This window comes from Pristiophorus japonicus, chromosome 2 (genome assembly GCF_044704955.1).
Source record: "Pristiophorus japonicus isolate sPriJap1 chromosome 2, sPriJap1.hap1, whole genome shotgun sequence".
NCBI lineage: Eukaryota > Metazoa > Chordata > Chondrichthyes > Pristiophoridae > Pristiophorus > Pristiophorus japonicus.
Window position 1 is genome coordinate 239,706,833 of NC_091978.1, and position 17,584 is coordinate 239,724,416.

Sequence of the window (17,584 nt, forward strand, 5' to 3'; positions counted from 1 at the left end):
CTTTCCCACTGGTTCTCCCTTGTCCACTCTACTAGTTACATCCTCAAAAAATTCTAGAAGATTTATCAAGCATGATTTCCCCTTCATAAATCCATGCTGACTTTTGGACCGATCCTGTCACAGCTTTCCAAATGCGCTGCTATTTCATCTTGAATAATTGATTCCAACATTTTCCCCACTCCTGATGTCAGGCTAACCGGTCTATAATTCCCTGTTTTCTCTCTCCCTCCTTTTTTAAAAAGTGGTGTTACATTAGCTACCCTCCAGTCCATAGGAACTGATCCAGAGTCAATAGAATGTTGGAAAATGATGACCAATGCATCCACTATTTCTAGGGCCACTTCCTTAAGTACTCTGGGATGCAGCCTATCAGGCCCTAGGGATTTATCGGCCTTTAATCTCATCAATTTCCCTAACACATTTTCCTGACGAATAAGGATTTCCTTCAGTTCCTCCTTTTTGCTGGATCCTCGAACCCCTTGTATTTCTGGAAGGTTAGTTGTGTCTTCCTTAGTGAAGACAGAACCGAAGTATTTGTTCAATTGGTCCGCCATTTTTTTGTTCCCCATTATAAATTCACCTGATTCTGACTGCAAAGGACCTACGTTGGTCTTCACTAATCTTTTTGTCTTCACATATCTATGGAAGCTTTTGCAGTCAGTTTTTATGTTCCCTGCAAGCTTCCTCTCATACTCTATTTCCCCCTCCTAAATAGATGTCCAAGGTTTCAGCCGCTCTTCCACCAAAGTTACAGTGGACAACTGGGAGAACCCCCACAGAAATTCACCCTCTAAGAGTTGTCCAGATTCATGGAACTTTTATTCTTACCTGCTGAGAACTGTAGGCCACGGTTGATGATTAATCTTGGTGCCTCATTCTTCTGCTTTTCCACATAGAACTCCATTTTCCCATTCTCTGTGTACAGGCCATCTGTAAAGGCGAAGCGGAACTCATCTGACTGTATGTTGGTCCCATCATGGGTGTAAACAATTAGTTCATCCAACACATCCTGGTACGTGAAGGAGGAGCCTTGTGTCAGTACACGGCCATTTTCCAGAGGCTCTGAATAAAACTGCCTTTTCCGTAGTTTGCCTGTTTTAGTGAATTAAAATAAATAAATATTTATTCAACCAGCACCTGTTTCATACTTTTAAGAATGCTAAGAGCATTACAGTAGCACAAAGTGTTGAAGCGCCAATGTATGTGACCAGAAGGAGGCCATTCAGCGTATCGTGTCCCTGCCAGTATTTACTCCATTTTGTAATGGGAAATCAGCGAGCAAAAGTCAGGCACTTCTCCAAAGGAAAGGGAAAGGGTTAGTTACTCCAGGCTGATCTCATGCAACTCTTAGCAGTAAGTTGCATTTATAGAGCGCCTTTAATGTAAAGAAAAATGTTCCAAGGTGATTCACAAATTGATATATAGAAAATGGATACCAAGCCAGGAAAGGAGCAATTAAAAAGGGTGACCAATAGCTTGCATCGTGGATGAAGAGAAGGGGTTTGATGAAGTTTTTAAGTGGGGGAGAGGTTGAAGCGTTGAGGGAGGGTATTCCAGAAAGTAGGATCCTGGCAGCTGAGGGCTCTGTCGTAAAGATAAGGAAGGAGATTTTAAATGCGAGGATTTGGGGGACAGGGATCCAATGTAAGTCAATATGGACAGGAGTGAAGGGTGAGCGGAAATTGGTGGGGACAGGAAACGCGCGGCAGCATTTTGGAGTTTACGGAGTGTAGTGGATGGGAAGTGAACAAGGAGAGCGCGTGATAGAGTGGCTGAATTTGGAGGTGTTGAAGGCACAAACAAGCGTGGGCGGGCAATGTTGTGGAGGTGGAAGATGCAGCTTTTACAATAGGATCTTAAGCTCAACTCAGGGTTGAATAAGTCACCCACATTGCACACAGTCTGGTTCAGCCTGAGAGAGTGGCTGGGGAGGGGGCCAGACAGTGGAGTTTGTGGCAGGGGTCAAAGATAATGGCTCTGGACTTCCCAAGGTTGAGCTCAAGGAAGTTAAGACTTATCCAAGATTGGATGTCAAACAGTGTGACAGACGAAGTCGTCGATTCCACACTGCCCACAGAACCAACTGGAAAGCAGCACTGACTGAGGCCTGCGAGAAGATCTCAGGTTCATCTGGTCATGTGGGAAAGGTGTTTGGTTTAGGAAGACTATGAGGGAGACGAGAAAAGTAAATTAACTATTTAGAAAAAAGGTGTTGATTGTAGAACCAGGACACACATCAGCTTGTGGACATTAGTAGACGTACTGCTGAACAGAGATGAGTGAATGCTCCAAGAAAAATCCAACAGCCAAAGGACATGGGTTAGTTTGATAATCTTCAAGGATGCACCTATGTTAAGTAATTCAAATGTGAAATAAACATAAAATGATTAGAAATAAGAAAAGAGTTAAAGTCACCATTCTTAAGTGACAGAGACCAGGGGGCTGAGATTGCCCTCTGCCCCAAATGGGGCGCACTTGCCGTTTTGTAAGTTTTCTGTCCGCCCCAATGCATGGGGCAGATGATCTGCCAAAATTCAGGACTTTATGTTTTTAACCCGGTTGGAGCAGTGTTGCAGTCATCAGTGAGGCGGAAGCGCGAGCGGGTCGGTGCGGCCGTCGTCAGCAGGTCGGAAGTGCAGGTGGGTCGGAACAGCCGTCACTCCAAGTTGTCAGCACGTTGTGGCATAACATCCCTCCCCTTCGGTTAAAGGGGAGGGTCGCTCTGAACTCTGCAGCCACATTAGTGCCAAACCCTGGACTGCCAGGGAGGGTTTCGGCCAGGCCAGTGGCCTGGCACCCAAGAGGGGATGCCAAGCTGTCTGTTGGTGGCGTGGCCAAACCCATGGGCATAATTGTCGGCCTGACCCGGCAGTCGGCCGACAATAAATACTAATATGGTGTCGCCGACACAGCCGCAGACAGCTCCCCACTGGGGAAAGCTGTCAGTGGCACCAACCGGCGGCGCTGCCGCTCCCGCGGGGCAATTCCGTACAAGGGTCGGAAAGCGGATCGCCGCCAGTTGGTAAGGGGTCTGCGTATGAACGACGCTTCCAGCCTGGGGGGAACTTCGGTTGGATCTGCCCATCCATCTGCCCCCGGTCGGTAAGGCCTCTCTGCTCCATTCCCGCCTCTTAGAGGCGGTAATGGTGCTTATGGAGAAGGGCAATTTCGGCCCCCAGAAGTCCAAGGTTTGATCCTCAGTGTGTGCTGCGTTAAGTGATCACATCTGGAGCAGCAATAGGGACACTACACTTGGCCAGTCAAAACCCAGGTTAGGAAAGGGAAGAGAGGCAAGATTTCTGGTTCCCATCATCCCCTGCTGGAAAGTACAGTGTGTGAGGACAGGATGTTTGCTACAATCGAACAACCTGTTGACACTCACTGTCATTGCTCACACATGAACAACAACTACTTCACAGAAGGATCTGTTAACAAGTAGCCCACCAAAGAATCAACACCTTCAGGAGAGGGTCGATGGGGAGGGGAGAAAATTGATCATTAGAACAAAAGGACATTCAACTAATTTACATCATTCCAAAGTAATTTAGAGAGTGTTTTCAAAAATTATATAAGTATGGACTATAATAAGCAACCGTTTCTCCACCCTTCACCTGCATTACTCCTACCCCTGGCCCCGCCTCCTCTATGGTTCTTTGGTTGTATGCCATGGAATTATTATGATGCATTCAGATGCTCAAATTATTGAATATGTTTTATTCAGTTAATTTACTAGCATTAAAATACACCATAAACCAAAAGCTCCCAAATGGTTCACATGGCAAATGCACTGCCAAATGGCTGATTGAGACCTGCCCATGGGCTTACCATGGCTGGGTTTTTTAGTCACTCTTAAAACCAGTTCATTCTCTGGCGTGTCCAGGTCGAGCAGATTAAGTGAGGTGTTTCTGATCACTACACCAGCTCCTTCCTTTACTTGCACAGCTTCAACAGTCATTTTGGGAGGTTCATCGTTCTTCGGCTGGAGGGAGAAACAGGGAAAATGAATTCATATCTGTCCTTTTGATAATATATATATGTAGAATAATGTCTTTATAGTTAACAGTTGGGAACAATGGCTTGCACACACAATGTAATGCTGAAGCGTGATGAAAACTCCATTAAACATTATAACGGTAAATAAAAACAGAAAATGTTGGAAATACTCAGCAGGTCATCAGCATGTGTGGAGAGAGAAACAGAGTTAAGGTTTCAGGTCGATCGATGACCCTTCATCAGATCATCAGTATAATGGTAAACCCCAGTGTAGAGATCTAGGGGGTAATTTGCCCCTTTCTTTAAGGCCCGTTACCTCCTCTCAGAGGCCTTTCCGACCGGGGGCAGGTGGATGGTCCAACCCACGCGGAATTGCCTCCGTTTCTGCCACGCCCCATGTTTCCACCCCGCCCGGTGCTCCAACCTGTTGTCAGGCACGTGCTGACCCCTTTCCACTCTGCGGGGGAAATTGCCCCGCAGGAGCACAGCCGCCACTAGTCAGCGCCCCCTGACAGCTTCGCATGGTGGGAAGCTGCCAGTGGTTGGGCGTCGCCCACCCTTAAATGGGAGGGCACTCCGCTGTGGCCGCCATTTTATTTTAATTGTCGGCCAACTCTGCAATCGGCCCGCCAGTTAATTTGAATTATCCGTCCCAAATGGGGCAGAGGGCAATTTCGGCCTCCTAAACTCTTGACCTCTACGTTTTGTTCACTGACTCAAGAGAATTACACAGAATCTAGAGCACAGAAACAGGTCATTCGGCCCATCTGGTCTGTGCAACATGAAACTCCTCCCACCCTTCTTCATCCAACCCTATCAACATGTTCTTCTAATCCCTTCTCCCTCAAGTACTTATCTAGAGTCCCCTTAAATGCATCTATGCTTTTCGTCTCACCTACTCTATGTGGCAGCAAGTTCCACATACCATTCTCTGGATAAACAAACTGGATTTATTAGTGACTATCTTAAACTTATGACCTCTAGTTTTGGACTGCCCCACAAGTGGAAACATCTTCTCTATGCTTGCCCTATTACACCCACGCATAATGACCGCTATTAAGTCAGCCTTCAACCTTTTCTTTTCTAAAGAAAAGAGACCCAGTCTGTTCAGTCTTTCCTGATAGTTATAATCTCTCGTATTATCCTTGTAAATCTCTTTTGCACATTCTCCAGTGCCTCTATTTTCTTTTTGTAATAGACCATGTGTTCATCCTGTTCCCACATCCGTTTATTACCCCTTTTCAGGGCAATATTCTTAATAAATAATAAGTGGTTATGTACTGGCTTACAGTGAGCTTTATTCCATGTAACCTGCAATATATTATCAAGGTCATTGATTTAAACTGACTCAATAAAATAAACTGATTTTTATTACGCAGCATATTATGGGAGTGTTAGCGGTTATTTCAGATTAAAATTATGCAATTATGTCCATACTTTCATAGAAATTGGAAAGCATTGAGCTTGATTATTATTGTTGAGCTGTGCGCTTTGTTATATGACTTACATTTTTTTTAGTCCAGGAAACCCAGGAAGACAGTAAGACAACATACATAGTGGGTAGGAGGCATGTAACACAACTGGGGAGGGAGGGGGTGGTCATTTAATTTGGTAGGATTGGGAGGGTCTGGGAGCAGTAGGAGGGTCATTTTGGGAGAAACGTGCTGGGACGTGGGAGTACTAGGAAGGGAAAGTCCATGCGCTTTGAAGTAGTGAGAGGGGCTTTCGGGGTTGGCAATGGTATATTAGAAGTGTGCTCCTGGGGAGTGACATTGGTACAGGAGGGTCTGGAGATGTGGAAGTGTTAGGGGGTGAAAGCATTGGGGATGAAGATTATTGGGCATGAAATTAATGGGCAGGGCATCCAGGGCATGGGTGGGGGTAAAAACCAATCGGAGGGGATTGCAAGGTTTGTAATTGTTGGCTACTTAGAAGTGAAATCAGGAAGCAATTTATCACACATAATGTAGTGGAAATCTGGAACTCTTCCCCCAAAAAAAATCTGTGGATGCTGGGTCAACTGAAATTGTCAAGATTGAGATCAGTAGATTTAGTTAAAGGTATGAAGGAATATCAAGCAAATGTGGGCAAATGGGATTGAGGAACAGATCAGCCATGATCCAGCTGAATGGCAGAACAGGGTCAAAGGGCTGAATGGCCTACTTCTGTTTCTCTGCTGTGACTAGGGTCTGGAAGCAATGGGAGGTGGATTTTAGTTTGGGATTATTCAGGAAGTGGGTGTGTGGCTCCATGCATTGTAGGGTCACTGGTGGCGGAGTGTGGGATTCGGTAGCAAGGAAGGAGGCTGTGCAACACAGAAGTAGTGGGATAATTGCGGAGGGGCCTTCGGTCTGGGAGGATTAAAGTGAGTAATTATTAGGGAGGGCCTGGTATGTGGTAGTGTTGAAGGTTTGGGTCCGGTAGTATTTTTGGCGTGGGGATGAAGGTGAATTTCCTCCCCACCTCCCCGCGCCCCGCCCCTCCCCAAAGATGTCTTAGAAGAGTCCCTTCCAAGTAGTAAGTTAGGTAGCCTGCTTCAGTTATTTAAAGACCTTAATGCACAAAAGTGTGAGATGATGCATTTTGGTAGAAAGAACATGGAGACCACCTACTCCTTGGAAAATAAGTCTAAATGGGGTAGAGGAGCAAAGAGATGTGGGGGGACAGATTCACAAATCACTAAAAGTAGCGACACAGGTTAATAAGGCTACAAAAAAAACAAACAAAGCACTGGGGTTTATTTCCAGAGGGATAGAATTGAAGAGGAGAGAACTTCGGTTAAACTTGTTAAGATCCTTGGTTAGACCACACTTGGAGTACCGTGCACTGTTCTGGTCTCCATATTATAAACAGGATATAGACGCACTGAAGCAGGTGTAAAAAGGATTTACAAGGATGATACTGTACCTGAAATGAGAGGTTATACCTAACAGGAAAGGATGAACAGGCTGGGTCTCTTTTCTCTAGAAAAGAGAAGGCTGAGGGATGACCTAATAGAGGTCTTAAAGATGTAGGGACCACCATTGCCCAAGCCGGTTTTTCGGCGCACTGACCTGAAGCATGCCGACTTTGCGCGCTGGAAAGGGCGCCAGAAAAAAGGGGCCCCATCCTGGCCGCTCTTCAGAGTCCCCGGAGTCGTGGCGTGGCGTGCAGTCTGAAGGGGATGGGGGGGGGGGGGGCGCGGAGCAACAGGCCAGTGCAGAAAGCACTGCCAGCACCTGCGCACATGCTCAGTGAGAGCTGCGTGCATGCTCCTATCCTCCCAGCGCATCCTGTGGGCTGTGAGCAGGACCCGATGCTCGCAACCCCTATCCCCGGCCGAATGGACGCCCGATCTCGCCGCACCCTATCCCCGACCGAGTGGCCTCCCGCACCGGCCGGCCCGCTGAGTTCCCGGGTGAGGTAGGACTTCGGTTCTATTTTTTATTTCGTGGTTGTGTGTGCTTGAGAGTTTTGATTTGGGGGAGGGTAGGAGGAGATTTTTTGAGGGGGGGGTGGGGGTAGAGGAGGAGGAGAGTTTTTTTTTTGGGGGGGGGGAGTGAATGAGTGTATTGGGGGGGGGGGGTGAGGAGAGAAAGATTGTATGGGGGGGGAGGAGGAGAGTTTTGCGGGGGGGAGAGAAAGAGTGTTTTGGGGGGGCGGGGAGAGAAAGAGTGTTTTGTATACCAGCATCTCTCTCTCTCTTTCTCTGGCTCCCTCACCCCCCCCCCGTGACATCGCGACCAGCAGCTCGCATTTCTCTGGTAGGATTTACTTCATTTTTATTAGTATTTTAATTGTTTGAGCTTTTCCTTGCAGTGTTTGGTGCTTGGTTGTTGAGGTCCTCTCCAGTTCCCTTCCCTCCCCTATCCCTGCCCTAACGTCTGCCAAATGTGCGCTGCTTTTTCTTCATTGCCCACAAGGTTTTTCAGAGCTGGCCACATACGCTGACCTAAGTCGATTTGGAGTAAGGTTTTGCTGGCCAAAGTGGCATAAATGGCCAAAACTGACGTTAAGTGTCTGGAACGCCCCCTTTTGAAAAAAAAAACTGACCTTAAAAAAATTGTACCTAACTGACTTTCTCTGGAGCAAATTTTGGGGGGAAAATGGCATTTTTTAAACTTACGCCAGAAAAAACAACTTACTCCAAAAAAATTGATGCAAGTCATGGCCAAAATTGGGCCCTATGAAAGGATTTGATAGAGTAGATATGGAGAAGATGTTTCCACTTGTGCAGGGGACCAAAACTAGGGGCCATAAATATAAGATAGTCACTAATGCATCCAATAAGGAATTCAGAAGAAACATCTTTACCCAGAGAGTAGTTAGAATGTGGAACTCACTGCCACAAGGAGCAGTTGAAGCAAATAGCATTGATGCATTGATGCATTTAAGGAGAAGGGAGATAACCACATGAGGGAGAAAGGAATACATGTCATGCTGTTGGGTTAGATGAAGAAAGTGGGAGGAGGCTCGTGTGGAGCACAAACATTGGCATGGACCAGTTGGACCAAATGGCCTGTTTCTGTGTTGTACATTCTATACTGAATGTCCACATTTACAATATAAAGGTACTATATTTTTTAAATAACTAAGACATGGGTCTCAGCTCAGCGCTAGGACAGCTGTTTTTGGAAACTCGTGACAAAAGCCATGACCCTTAAACTGGCCTTCGTTCTTTAAAGCACTTACTGCACTTTTATTATCTTAGAATCTTATTGCACTTTTGCTACCTCAGTAAAAGTGTAGCAAGAACCTTAAAGAATTTAAAACCAGGTCTTGGGTCACAGCTGGGATCATGGATCGAAGAGTCTACTCACAAGGATAGCAACAGGAAGGGAGAACATAAGAACATAACATGAGAATTAGAAGAAGGATTAGGCCATTCGGCCCCCTGAGCTTGCTCCGCCATTCAATAAGATCATGGCTGATCTTCTACCTCAACTCCACTTTCCTGCACTATCCCGATATCCCATGATTCCCTTAATATTCTTTAATTTCTCTGCCTTTTCCTTATTCCCCATTATAATTTCTCCTGTCTCAGCCTATAGGGGACCCACATTTACTTTTGCTAATCTTTTCCTTTTTACATACCTATAGAAGCTTTTACAGTCGTTTTTATGTCTCTCGCTCATTTACTCTCACATTCTATTTTCCCTTTTTTTTAATCAATTTCTTGGTCCTCCCTTGCTGAATTCAAAAATCCTCCAATCCTCAGGCTTACTGCTCCTTTTGCCAACATTATAAGCCTCTTCCTTTGATCTAATATGATCTTTAACTTCTCTTATTAGCCAAGGTTGGACTATTTTTCCTGTGGGGTTTTTGTGCCTTAAAGGAATGTATATTTGTTGTAAATGATGTATTCTTTAAATGCTAGCCATTGCTTATCTACCATCATATCTTTTAATGTCATTTCCCAATCTACCTTAGCCATCTCTCCCCTCATACCCATGTAGTTTCCTTTGTTTAGATTTAAGATCCTAGTTTTGGATTTAACTAAATCACTTTCAAACTTAATGTAAAATTCTATCATATTATGGTCACTCTTCTCTAAGGGTCCCTTTACTACAAGGTTATTAATTAACCCTTTCTCATTGCACAATACTAGATCTAAAATAGCCTGTTTTCCAGTTGGTTTCTCAACATATTGATCTAGAAAACCATCTTGTGTACATTCCACACTCTTACTGCAAACTTGGTTTTCCCACTCTATATGTAGATTAAAGTCCCCCATGATTATTGTTTTACCTTTATTGCATGCAACTCTAATTTCGTAATTTTTATTGTGCCTTACATTACCACTATTGTTTGGGAGCCTTTAAACAACTCCCACCAATGTTTTCTGCCCCCTGCTGTTTCTTAGCTCCACCCAAACTGATTCTGCTCCTTGATTTCCTGAGCTAAGATCTTTTCGCTCTACTGTCTTTTATTATCAGGGCTACCCCTCCTCCTTTTCCATTCTAAAAGTTAAGTATTCTGGAATATTTAGTTCCTAACCTTGGTCACTTTGCAACCACGTCTCCATAATGGCTATTAGATCAAATCTATTAATTTCTATCTGCGCTACTAATTCATCTTTTTTTGCGAATGCTTTACGCATTCAGATATAGTGTCTTTAGCTTTGACTTTTTTCTATTTTTCCCTGATGTCACCTTAGGCAGTAATGCCCTATTAGCTTTGTTACTCTTTGTCCCTTCCTGACCCACTCTGCTTATTCTTACCCAAAACTCTGCTCTGCTCTAGAGCCTTGACATTTCTCTTGCTGGGAGGGAATACACAACAATTGGGAGAAGCAGCTGGAAGGAGCATCAAGTGATCAGGTAATGATGTGGGGCAACACCATCACGATGCAAATCGTGAGGTGGGAGCATTCAATCACAGGTAAGTGTAATAGATAAGTTTAAGCATGTCAGACAGGTGTGATAGAAATTGGGCGACAAGACAGAATAGTGTAAAGGTATATTGGCCATAATATCATGGGTGGTGTACTGCTCTAAAATTGTCAAAGATCAGACACCATAAAATAATTTTAGATTCATCATGAGACCTATATCCAATAGTTTCCTGATTCTTAAGCTCCGATTTTAAACTAATGTGCCCAGTGAGAACAGAACGTGTTCAAGTCGGAAGTCTGATTTTACATTGATTGACTTCAGTGGAGTCGAATATCGTGCGGGGTGCAAATTAAACGTCTGACCCAAACACAACCCCCCCTTCTGCTCGGCGCTTTAGGTTAAAATTGTGATTTCAATGCATTAGTGCCTCTGAACTGGATTTTGGTCACTTCAGTAAAAATAGCCACAAGTTGCCATAAAGTATTTCCTTTAAAAGGGACATAATTTAGTCTCTTCATCACTTGTATTCGATATACAATGAGGGACAATGAAAGCCAATTACCAGAATTATAATGTTGAAGTGGTAATGCGGAGACCGAATGGCACCATCGGTCACAAAGAAGTCAAAACCGTCTGAAATTGGCTCGATGCTGCGATGGACACTCTGCACGTAGTAAATATTATTGTTGAGAATATCCTGCACTGAGAAGGGCACATCAGGGCTGATAATAACAGCTTGATCAGTTCTTCCTTCTGTCAACAGAACCAAATAAAAAAATCACAATAAACTAACAACTTTGGAAGATATCACAGACATGTTCTGGACATTAGGTGGTTTAAGGACAGTGCAGCTCGCTGATCCCATTCTCTCCTCTGGGCAGATTACAGCAGGCTACATTCAGTATATCTACAACATCCACTTTTAAAACGGGCAGTCACTTTTATCGGCCAAAAAGTGATAACCATTATTCATTTGCATTTACATCAATTGCAAAGTTGCCAGGTATACCGTCTTAAATGCTCAGTTTATTTCGGGCAGAAATAGCTGTGTTTACTCACGAGTTCGCCCCTTGCTAAGCTGCACTGAATGTAATAAAAAATGCAATAAAGGAGCCTTATTAAAGAGAGAACTTTTTACCTTTCCAGCAAATTCGTACCTATAGCTGATCAGCTGGAATGAATGCTCAGATTTGAAATGTTTTTGGGTAAATATTGATCTCTGGTAACACTGGGCTATTTTTTGTTCCATTTCTCTCAGCTATGATGTTTATTTCTGCAAATACTCAAAATAAATTACAATGAAATGAACCTGGTTCATAAATCGAGAATATATATTTTAATTGCATGAAAGCATTTTAACCCCTTATGTGAAACAGATTAATTCATTGATATTTCAGCTATAGCTTTACACGTGACAGCCGTTATACCGGAAAATGCATCCATGTTGCAATGGCAAGTAGTGCTCTCTTTTTAATATATATCTCCAAATATTCAAAAATAGTTAGTCGTTATTGCATTTCATGGGTGTTTCTGAAACTCAAATAGTAAACATCAGAACTTAAGGTCAGTGTTTTCTTCAAGGCACAGTAGTTTTGCCATTTGCCTGCATCCAAATTATTAGGTTTTGCTGTATAAATTGAACCTCCCTTTAGAATTGCATAGCATTGGCCAGGAGATCCTCAATGTATTGGATTTTAGATTAAATGATGCCAGAGATCAGGCACTGCTGGTCTGCACTACTGAATGTGCTTTGTTGATGATTTCAAACAGTAGATTTTAAATCTGAAAAGCTGGTGAAGATCATGAAGATAGTGCGGTCCTGCCAAATTTTCCTGCCATGTACAGTGATGCAATGAAGTTACCAAGTCCAATGCTGTGCTGTCTCGTTTCTGGCACTGCTAGGCATTTTGCTCCATTAGCACCAGTTGCAGTATGCTTTGGGTAATGAGCAGCTTGCTCAGTGTTGCTCCTTAGTGGAGGTGAAGAATAAGGGATATAGAAAAGAAGCACAGCTTGTTCCTTTAACTTGTCAGCAGATGTCAAACAGCAAGAGCAGTAAAATGGATGAGCAAATACCATGGGTTGAGAGGAAGTCCTTTGCAACAAGTTTGTGGACTACGCAAGATTGATTCTAGTGTGAGGTGGCGAGGTCTAATGGAGGAACATAAAATGTAACCTTCCTTATTTAACATCTGGCTTTTTATGGCTTCTGGGTGTGGTGGGGAGCATATGTATTATGTGGGACAGGCTGAATGGACCAGTAGATCATTTCCTGTCTGTCATTTTTTGTATGTTCATATGAGAAAACCGTTCTCTTAGTTCCCTCATTTAAACCTATGATAACATAAGTTCAGTGCAAATACCTCTTTTCAGATTTTCAATGTAGCCAAACATAGGTGCAGTGGTTATCTTTATTAATAGGTCCTTCTGTGGGGTGTCTGGATCTGTTGCGAGGATACTGTGCGACGACAGCAGTATTCTTCCTCCCTCTTCCACCTAGTCAATATAAAATTGTAATTTGTTAAATACACTATGAGATGACCACCACTTCATACTATCTTTCAAATGGACTGATGGTGTCAGATTTTCGCACTGCTTCCCTCTCCATGCATCTTTCCAGAACACAAAGACAAACTGCAGAACTGATCTGAGGCCTTCACAAAGGCCACTCGTTCGGCAGCTTCTATGAGTTGTGTAATTGTGGCCCAGTATGTTCACCACCAAACACTGTCCATCTCTCTTCACCAAATACTGTCCTCGTTTCATGCACAAGTACCCCCAGATCCCGCTGTACTGCGGCACTTTGCAATCTTTCTCAATTTAAATAATAACTTGCTCTTTGATTTTTTCTGCCAAAATTCATAACCTCACACTTTACAACATTATACTCCATCTGCCAAATCACTTAGCCTGCTGAAGCTATACAGGGTATTGGTGAGGCCACACCTGGAATACTGCGTGCAGTTTTGGTTTCCATATTTACGAAAGGATACACTTACTTTGGAGGCAGTTCAGAGAAGGTTCACTAGGTTGATTCTGGGGATAAGGGGGTTGACTTATAAGGAAAGGTTGAGTATGTTGAGCCTCTACTCATTGGAATTCAGAAGAATGGGCCCAACCCCTTTTTTCGGTGCACTTACCCTAAATGCGGCGACTTTGCGCGCTGGAAACGGCGCCGAAAAAAGGTGGCCCCATCTTGCCCGCTCTGCCAAGTTCTAGCGTGGCGTACATAGTGCAGTGGTGGGCAGAACAACAGCCCAGCGCAGAAAACACTGCCGGCAGCTGCGCGCATGTGCAGTGGAGTCTGCGCACATGCTCCTCACCTGCCCAGCGTGTCCTGCGGGCTGTGAGCAGGCCCTGATGCTCGCAGTCCCTTATCCCCAGCCGAGTGGCTTCCCGCAACGGCCGGCCGGCCCGCTGACTTCCTGGGCCGAGATAAGACTTTTATTTTTTATTTATTGATAGTTGTGCTTTGTATAGTGAGGAAAGTTTTGATTGTGGGGCTGGGGGGTGGAGACGAGGGGCAGAGGGGGAAGAGTTTTGATGGAGGGGGGGTTGGGGGGAGAGTGTTTTGATGGGGGGGGGGAACTTTAAAAAAAACTTGTTTCTGGCATAAAGGTAGGACTTTTATTTTTTATTTGTTATTGATTGATTGCTTATTAGTTTTTGTGCTTTATTTAGTGCTTTATCAGTCTTGGTGTTTTAAATGTATTAACCTGCGCCAAATTCTTAACTGCCCGCAATGTTTTTCAGAGCCGGCCATATTCGTTGACCTAAGTCGATTTGGAGTAAGTTTTAGCTGGCCAAAGTGGCATAAATGGCCAAAGCTGGCGTAAGTGTCTGGGAACACCCCCTTTTGAAAAAAAAACTCAACTAAAAAAAATCGTACCTAACTGAATTACTCTGGAGCAAGTTTATTGGGGAAAATGGCGTTTTTTAACTTACGGGTACTGTAGCATTTTGCAATTTTTCTCCATTTAAATTATAAATTGCTTTACTATTACTTCTGCCAAAGTGGATAACCTCACAGTTTCCCATATTATACTGCATCTGTCAAATTTTTGCCCACTCACTTAGCCTGTCTATATCTCTTTGGAGATTTTTTGTGTCCTCCTCACAATTTGCTTTCCCACCCATCTTTGTATCATCAGCAAACCTGGCTACATTACACTCGGTCCCTTCATCCAAGTCATTAATATAGATTGTAAATTGAGAGTTCTTCAAGAATTTATTTTAAAAAGAACAGAGCAAGATCATCCCCAATGGAATTATTATTTTCAATGTTTGGCATATATTTGTTGTGCACCCTGTAGTTAGCGACACTCTTCAGAATATATTATTAAAAGGTTGATTCCGGAGATGAGGGGTTTGACTTATAAGGAAAGGTTGAGTAGGTTGGGCCTCTACTCATTGGAATTCAGAAGAATGAGAGGTGATCTTATCGAAACGTATAAGATTATGAGGGGACTTGACAAGGTGGATGCAGAGAGGATGTTTCCACTGATGGGGAAGACTAGAACTAGGGGGCATGATCTTAGAATAAGAGGCCGCCCATTTAAAACAGAGATGAGGAGGGATTTCTTCTCTCAGAGGGTTGTAAATCTGTGAAATTTGCTGCCTCAGAGAGCTGTGGACACTGGGACATTGAATAAATTTAAGACAGAAATAGACAGTTTCTTAAACAATAAGGGGATAAGGGGTTATGGGGCGCGGACGGGGAAGTGGAGCTGACTCCATGATCAGATCAGCCATGATCTTATTGAATGGCGGAGCAGGCTCGAGGAGCCGTATGGCCTACTCCTGAACCTATTTCTTATGTTCTTATGTTCCTTGTAAAAGTACAAATCAAATTAGATGAGACAAATTGCAGTTGAAATTGGTTAGCAACCGACTACGCGCAGGAAAAGGGTGGCATGACTGCAAGCACGCCCAAAAAGGTTGGCCAAAGGTCGCCCACAAATGGTTCCCGGGCCTCTGGTGAGTTGTGGGTGTCAAGTGGGTGTCCCAATGCAGCACGCCAGTCGGGCCCAGAGCAGGATCTTCTGGCTCAGATGACAGTAGTGGCCCTCATGTAGGTCCTGGGGGGTGGGGACGGGGAAGGGGATGTGTGCAGGCTGTCAGCTGCCTGCAGTATTGCTGTGGACCGAGCAGTAACACGTCTACTCCTCCTAGCCACACATACAGGTAAGTTTTTAAAACATTACTTACATTGTTTTTCTGGCCTCCAGCAGTCCCTTTAAGGACCACTGCTTAGACCACGGTAATGCCTGAAAAACTAGACCGAAGTTTGGGCAACACAAGCTCCACCTAGCTTTTGACTAATTTCAGTGTGAACCTTCAAATGGGCATTTTGTCCCTATTAGTATACGGGAGGGGCTAACACTTGTTTAAGATGGCCACGGGGGACACCCAAATATCACCCGAGTCAAAGGGGCAGAAATTCCTGCCTTCCCGGGCCCGTCCGAAGTTTCTACGGACCCGGGAAGGAATCGGAAAAGCCGGTTTTCAGCGCGCAATGCGCATGCGCTGAAAACTGGCTTTTCCGATTTGTCAAGCTGGAGCTTGACAGATCCTACACATATCGGGAGCAAGGACATTTGCTTGGGCAAGATTGCGTTATTTACGTATATCTTGCCCAGCAAATGTCCTCAAAATTCTTGCGCCTGATAAAAGCAGGCGCATAGCCTACTTTTACAGGCGCAAGTGTTTTAAAACACACAAAAATATGTTAAAATAAAATTATAAAAACACATTTTATTGTTAAAAACCCTCCCCACTATGGTAAGTTTATTTTAAACCATAATTTAAAAACCTTTTTAAAAATCTGAATTTTTTTTTAATAAGATATTAATAACTTTAATTTAAATTAATCTTAAATATGTAGTGTATATTTTCAATTTTTTATTAGTGTTTTGGGTGTTTGCGGGTGTTTCTCATTCATAGCAATAAAAGTTTCAACTTATGAAATTCCTATTACTATGAATGAGAATATACTTTACCTGATTGGCTGCCCAGAGCCATGTGACTCCAGCTCCAGGCCTGCGCATGTCCCGACGTGCACACGCTGCGATGTGCAGTCAAGGGAGGCCTCCGGATCGGGCCCAGCAGCTTCAGGTAAGTGTGCGTTTTCTGTCCTTTTTTCAGTGTTTGCCCGCGGTAAGACCTTGACCGGGATTTCTACGCCAATATGGCATTGGACATATTCAGACATGGAACATAGACCTACCTGCAAAATTGGCCGAGAAACGAGTGAAACAAGCTCCAATTTTGACCACAAAGTTTTAGATGGCCCTATCTGAGTCAAAATTTATTCTCGTCCCAGCACCATTAAAGTTAAATTCTCCGCTGAGAGCTAAAAATGAAAATTTATCTCAATGCAACAACTTTGGTTCCTTGTGCCAAACAGCCTTAGCAGATCTTTGAGCTGCACACTGAAAGACACCAGGAACAGACTCAGGCAAGTGTGAGATATACATATCAAGTTAACAGATATGTTGTTTATATCCTGTACTGAATCATTCCACTGGTGTTATCTACCTTAGCTTGTTTTTGTACTTACAGTGACTTCATCTCCAACATTAACAAGTGGTGAGTGATTCTTGGCAGCGGTGATAGTGATGGTAAACATTTGGTTGTCGAGGCGGTAGTTATCGATGTCGTAGACAGTAAAGTGGAAAATATCAGTGATGGGTTGATCGTCAGTGTCAAAGTCTGTAGAGTATCTGTTTAGATAAGCAAGTAACGCAGATAGTAAATATAAGCAAAGATTCTTGTTTATTGGTTAGATAATACAAATATATTGTATTATCAACTACAAATTTCCTGTATGTATGTTAAATATGTTACTCAGCATTTAACAGATGTTACATTGTGACCCCTATACACTAAATCTGATCATGGCCAAGATTTAGATTAGTATGAAACAGTAAGTCACACTTCAAAGCAGTTACTGATATTCAATATTCCCTTGGCTTAGCATCATTTTACATGACAGAAACAGAATTCATTAATAACACATCTTAGGTATTTATTCATAATAGATCCATAGTGGTTTACAGCACAGAAAATGGTCATTCAGATCATCCTATCTGTGCCGGCTCTTTTCTAGAGCAATTCAAAGCTAATCCCAGTACAGAATCATAGAATCTTATAGCACAGGTGGCCATTCGGCACGTCGAGCCTGTGCTGCCTCTTTGAAAGATCAGTCTAATGTGTCCCACATTCCAGCTTTCTCCCCATAACCCTGCAAATTAGTTCTCTTCATGTACATGTCCAAT

The 17,584-nt window shown here is 43.6% G+C and overlaps 1 protein-coding gene across 1 annotated transcript in view; it reads right to left on the reverse strand.

Annotated features, from left to right (window-relative positions):
• fras1 (Fraser extracellular matrix complex subunit 1) overlaps positions 1–17,584 on the reverse strand; it is a 757,390-nt gene that overhangs the window by 158,521 nt on the left and 581,285 nt on the right. The window contains exons 40-44 of the mRNA XM_070871094.1: positions 16,867–17,029; positions 12,671–12,803; positions 10,870–11,060; positions 3,826–3,979; positions 829–1,092 (exon numbers count right to left, since the gene is read on the reverse strand). Of these exons, the coding sequence (XP_070727195.1) occupies positions 829–1,092; positions 3,826–3,979; positions 10,870–11,060; positions 12,671–12,803; positions 16,867–17,029 (905 nt within the window). The remainder of the gene's footprint in view (positions 1–828; positions 1,093–3,825; positions 3,980–10,869; positions 11,061–12,670; positions 12,804–16,866; positions 17,030–17,584) is intronic.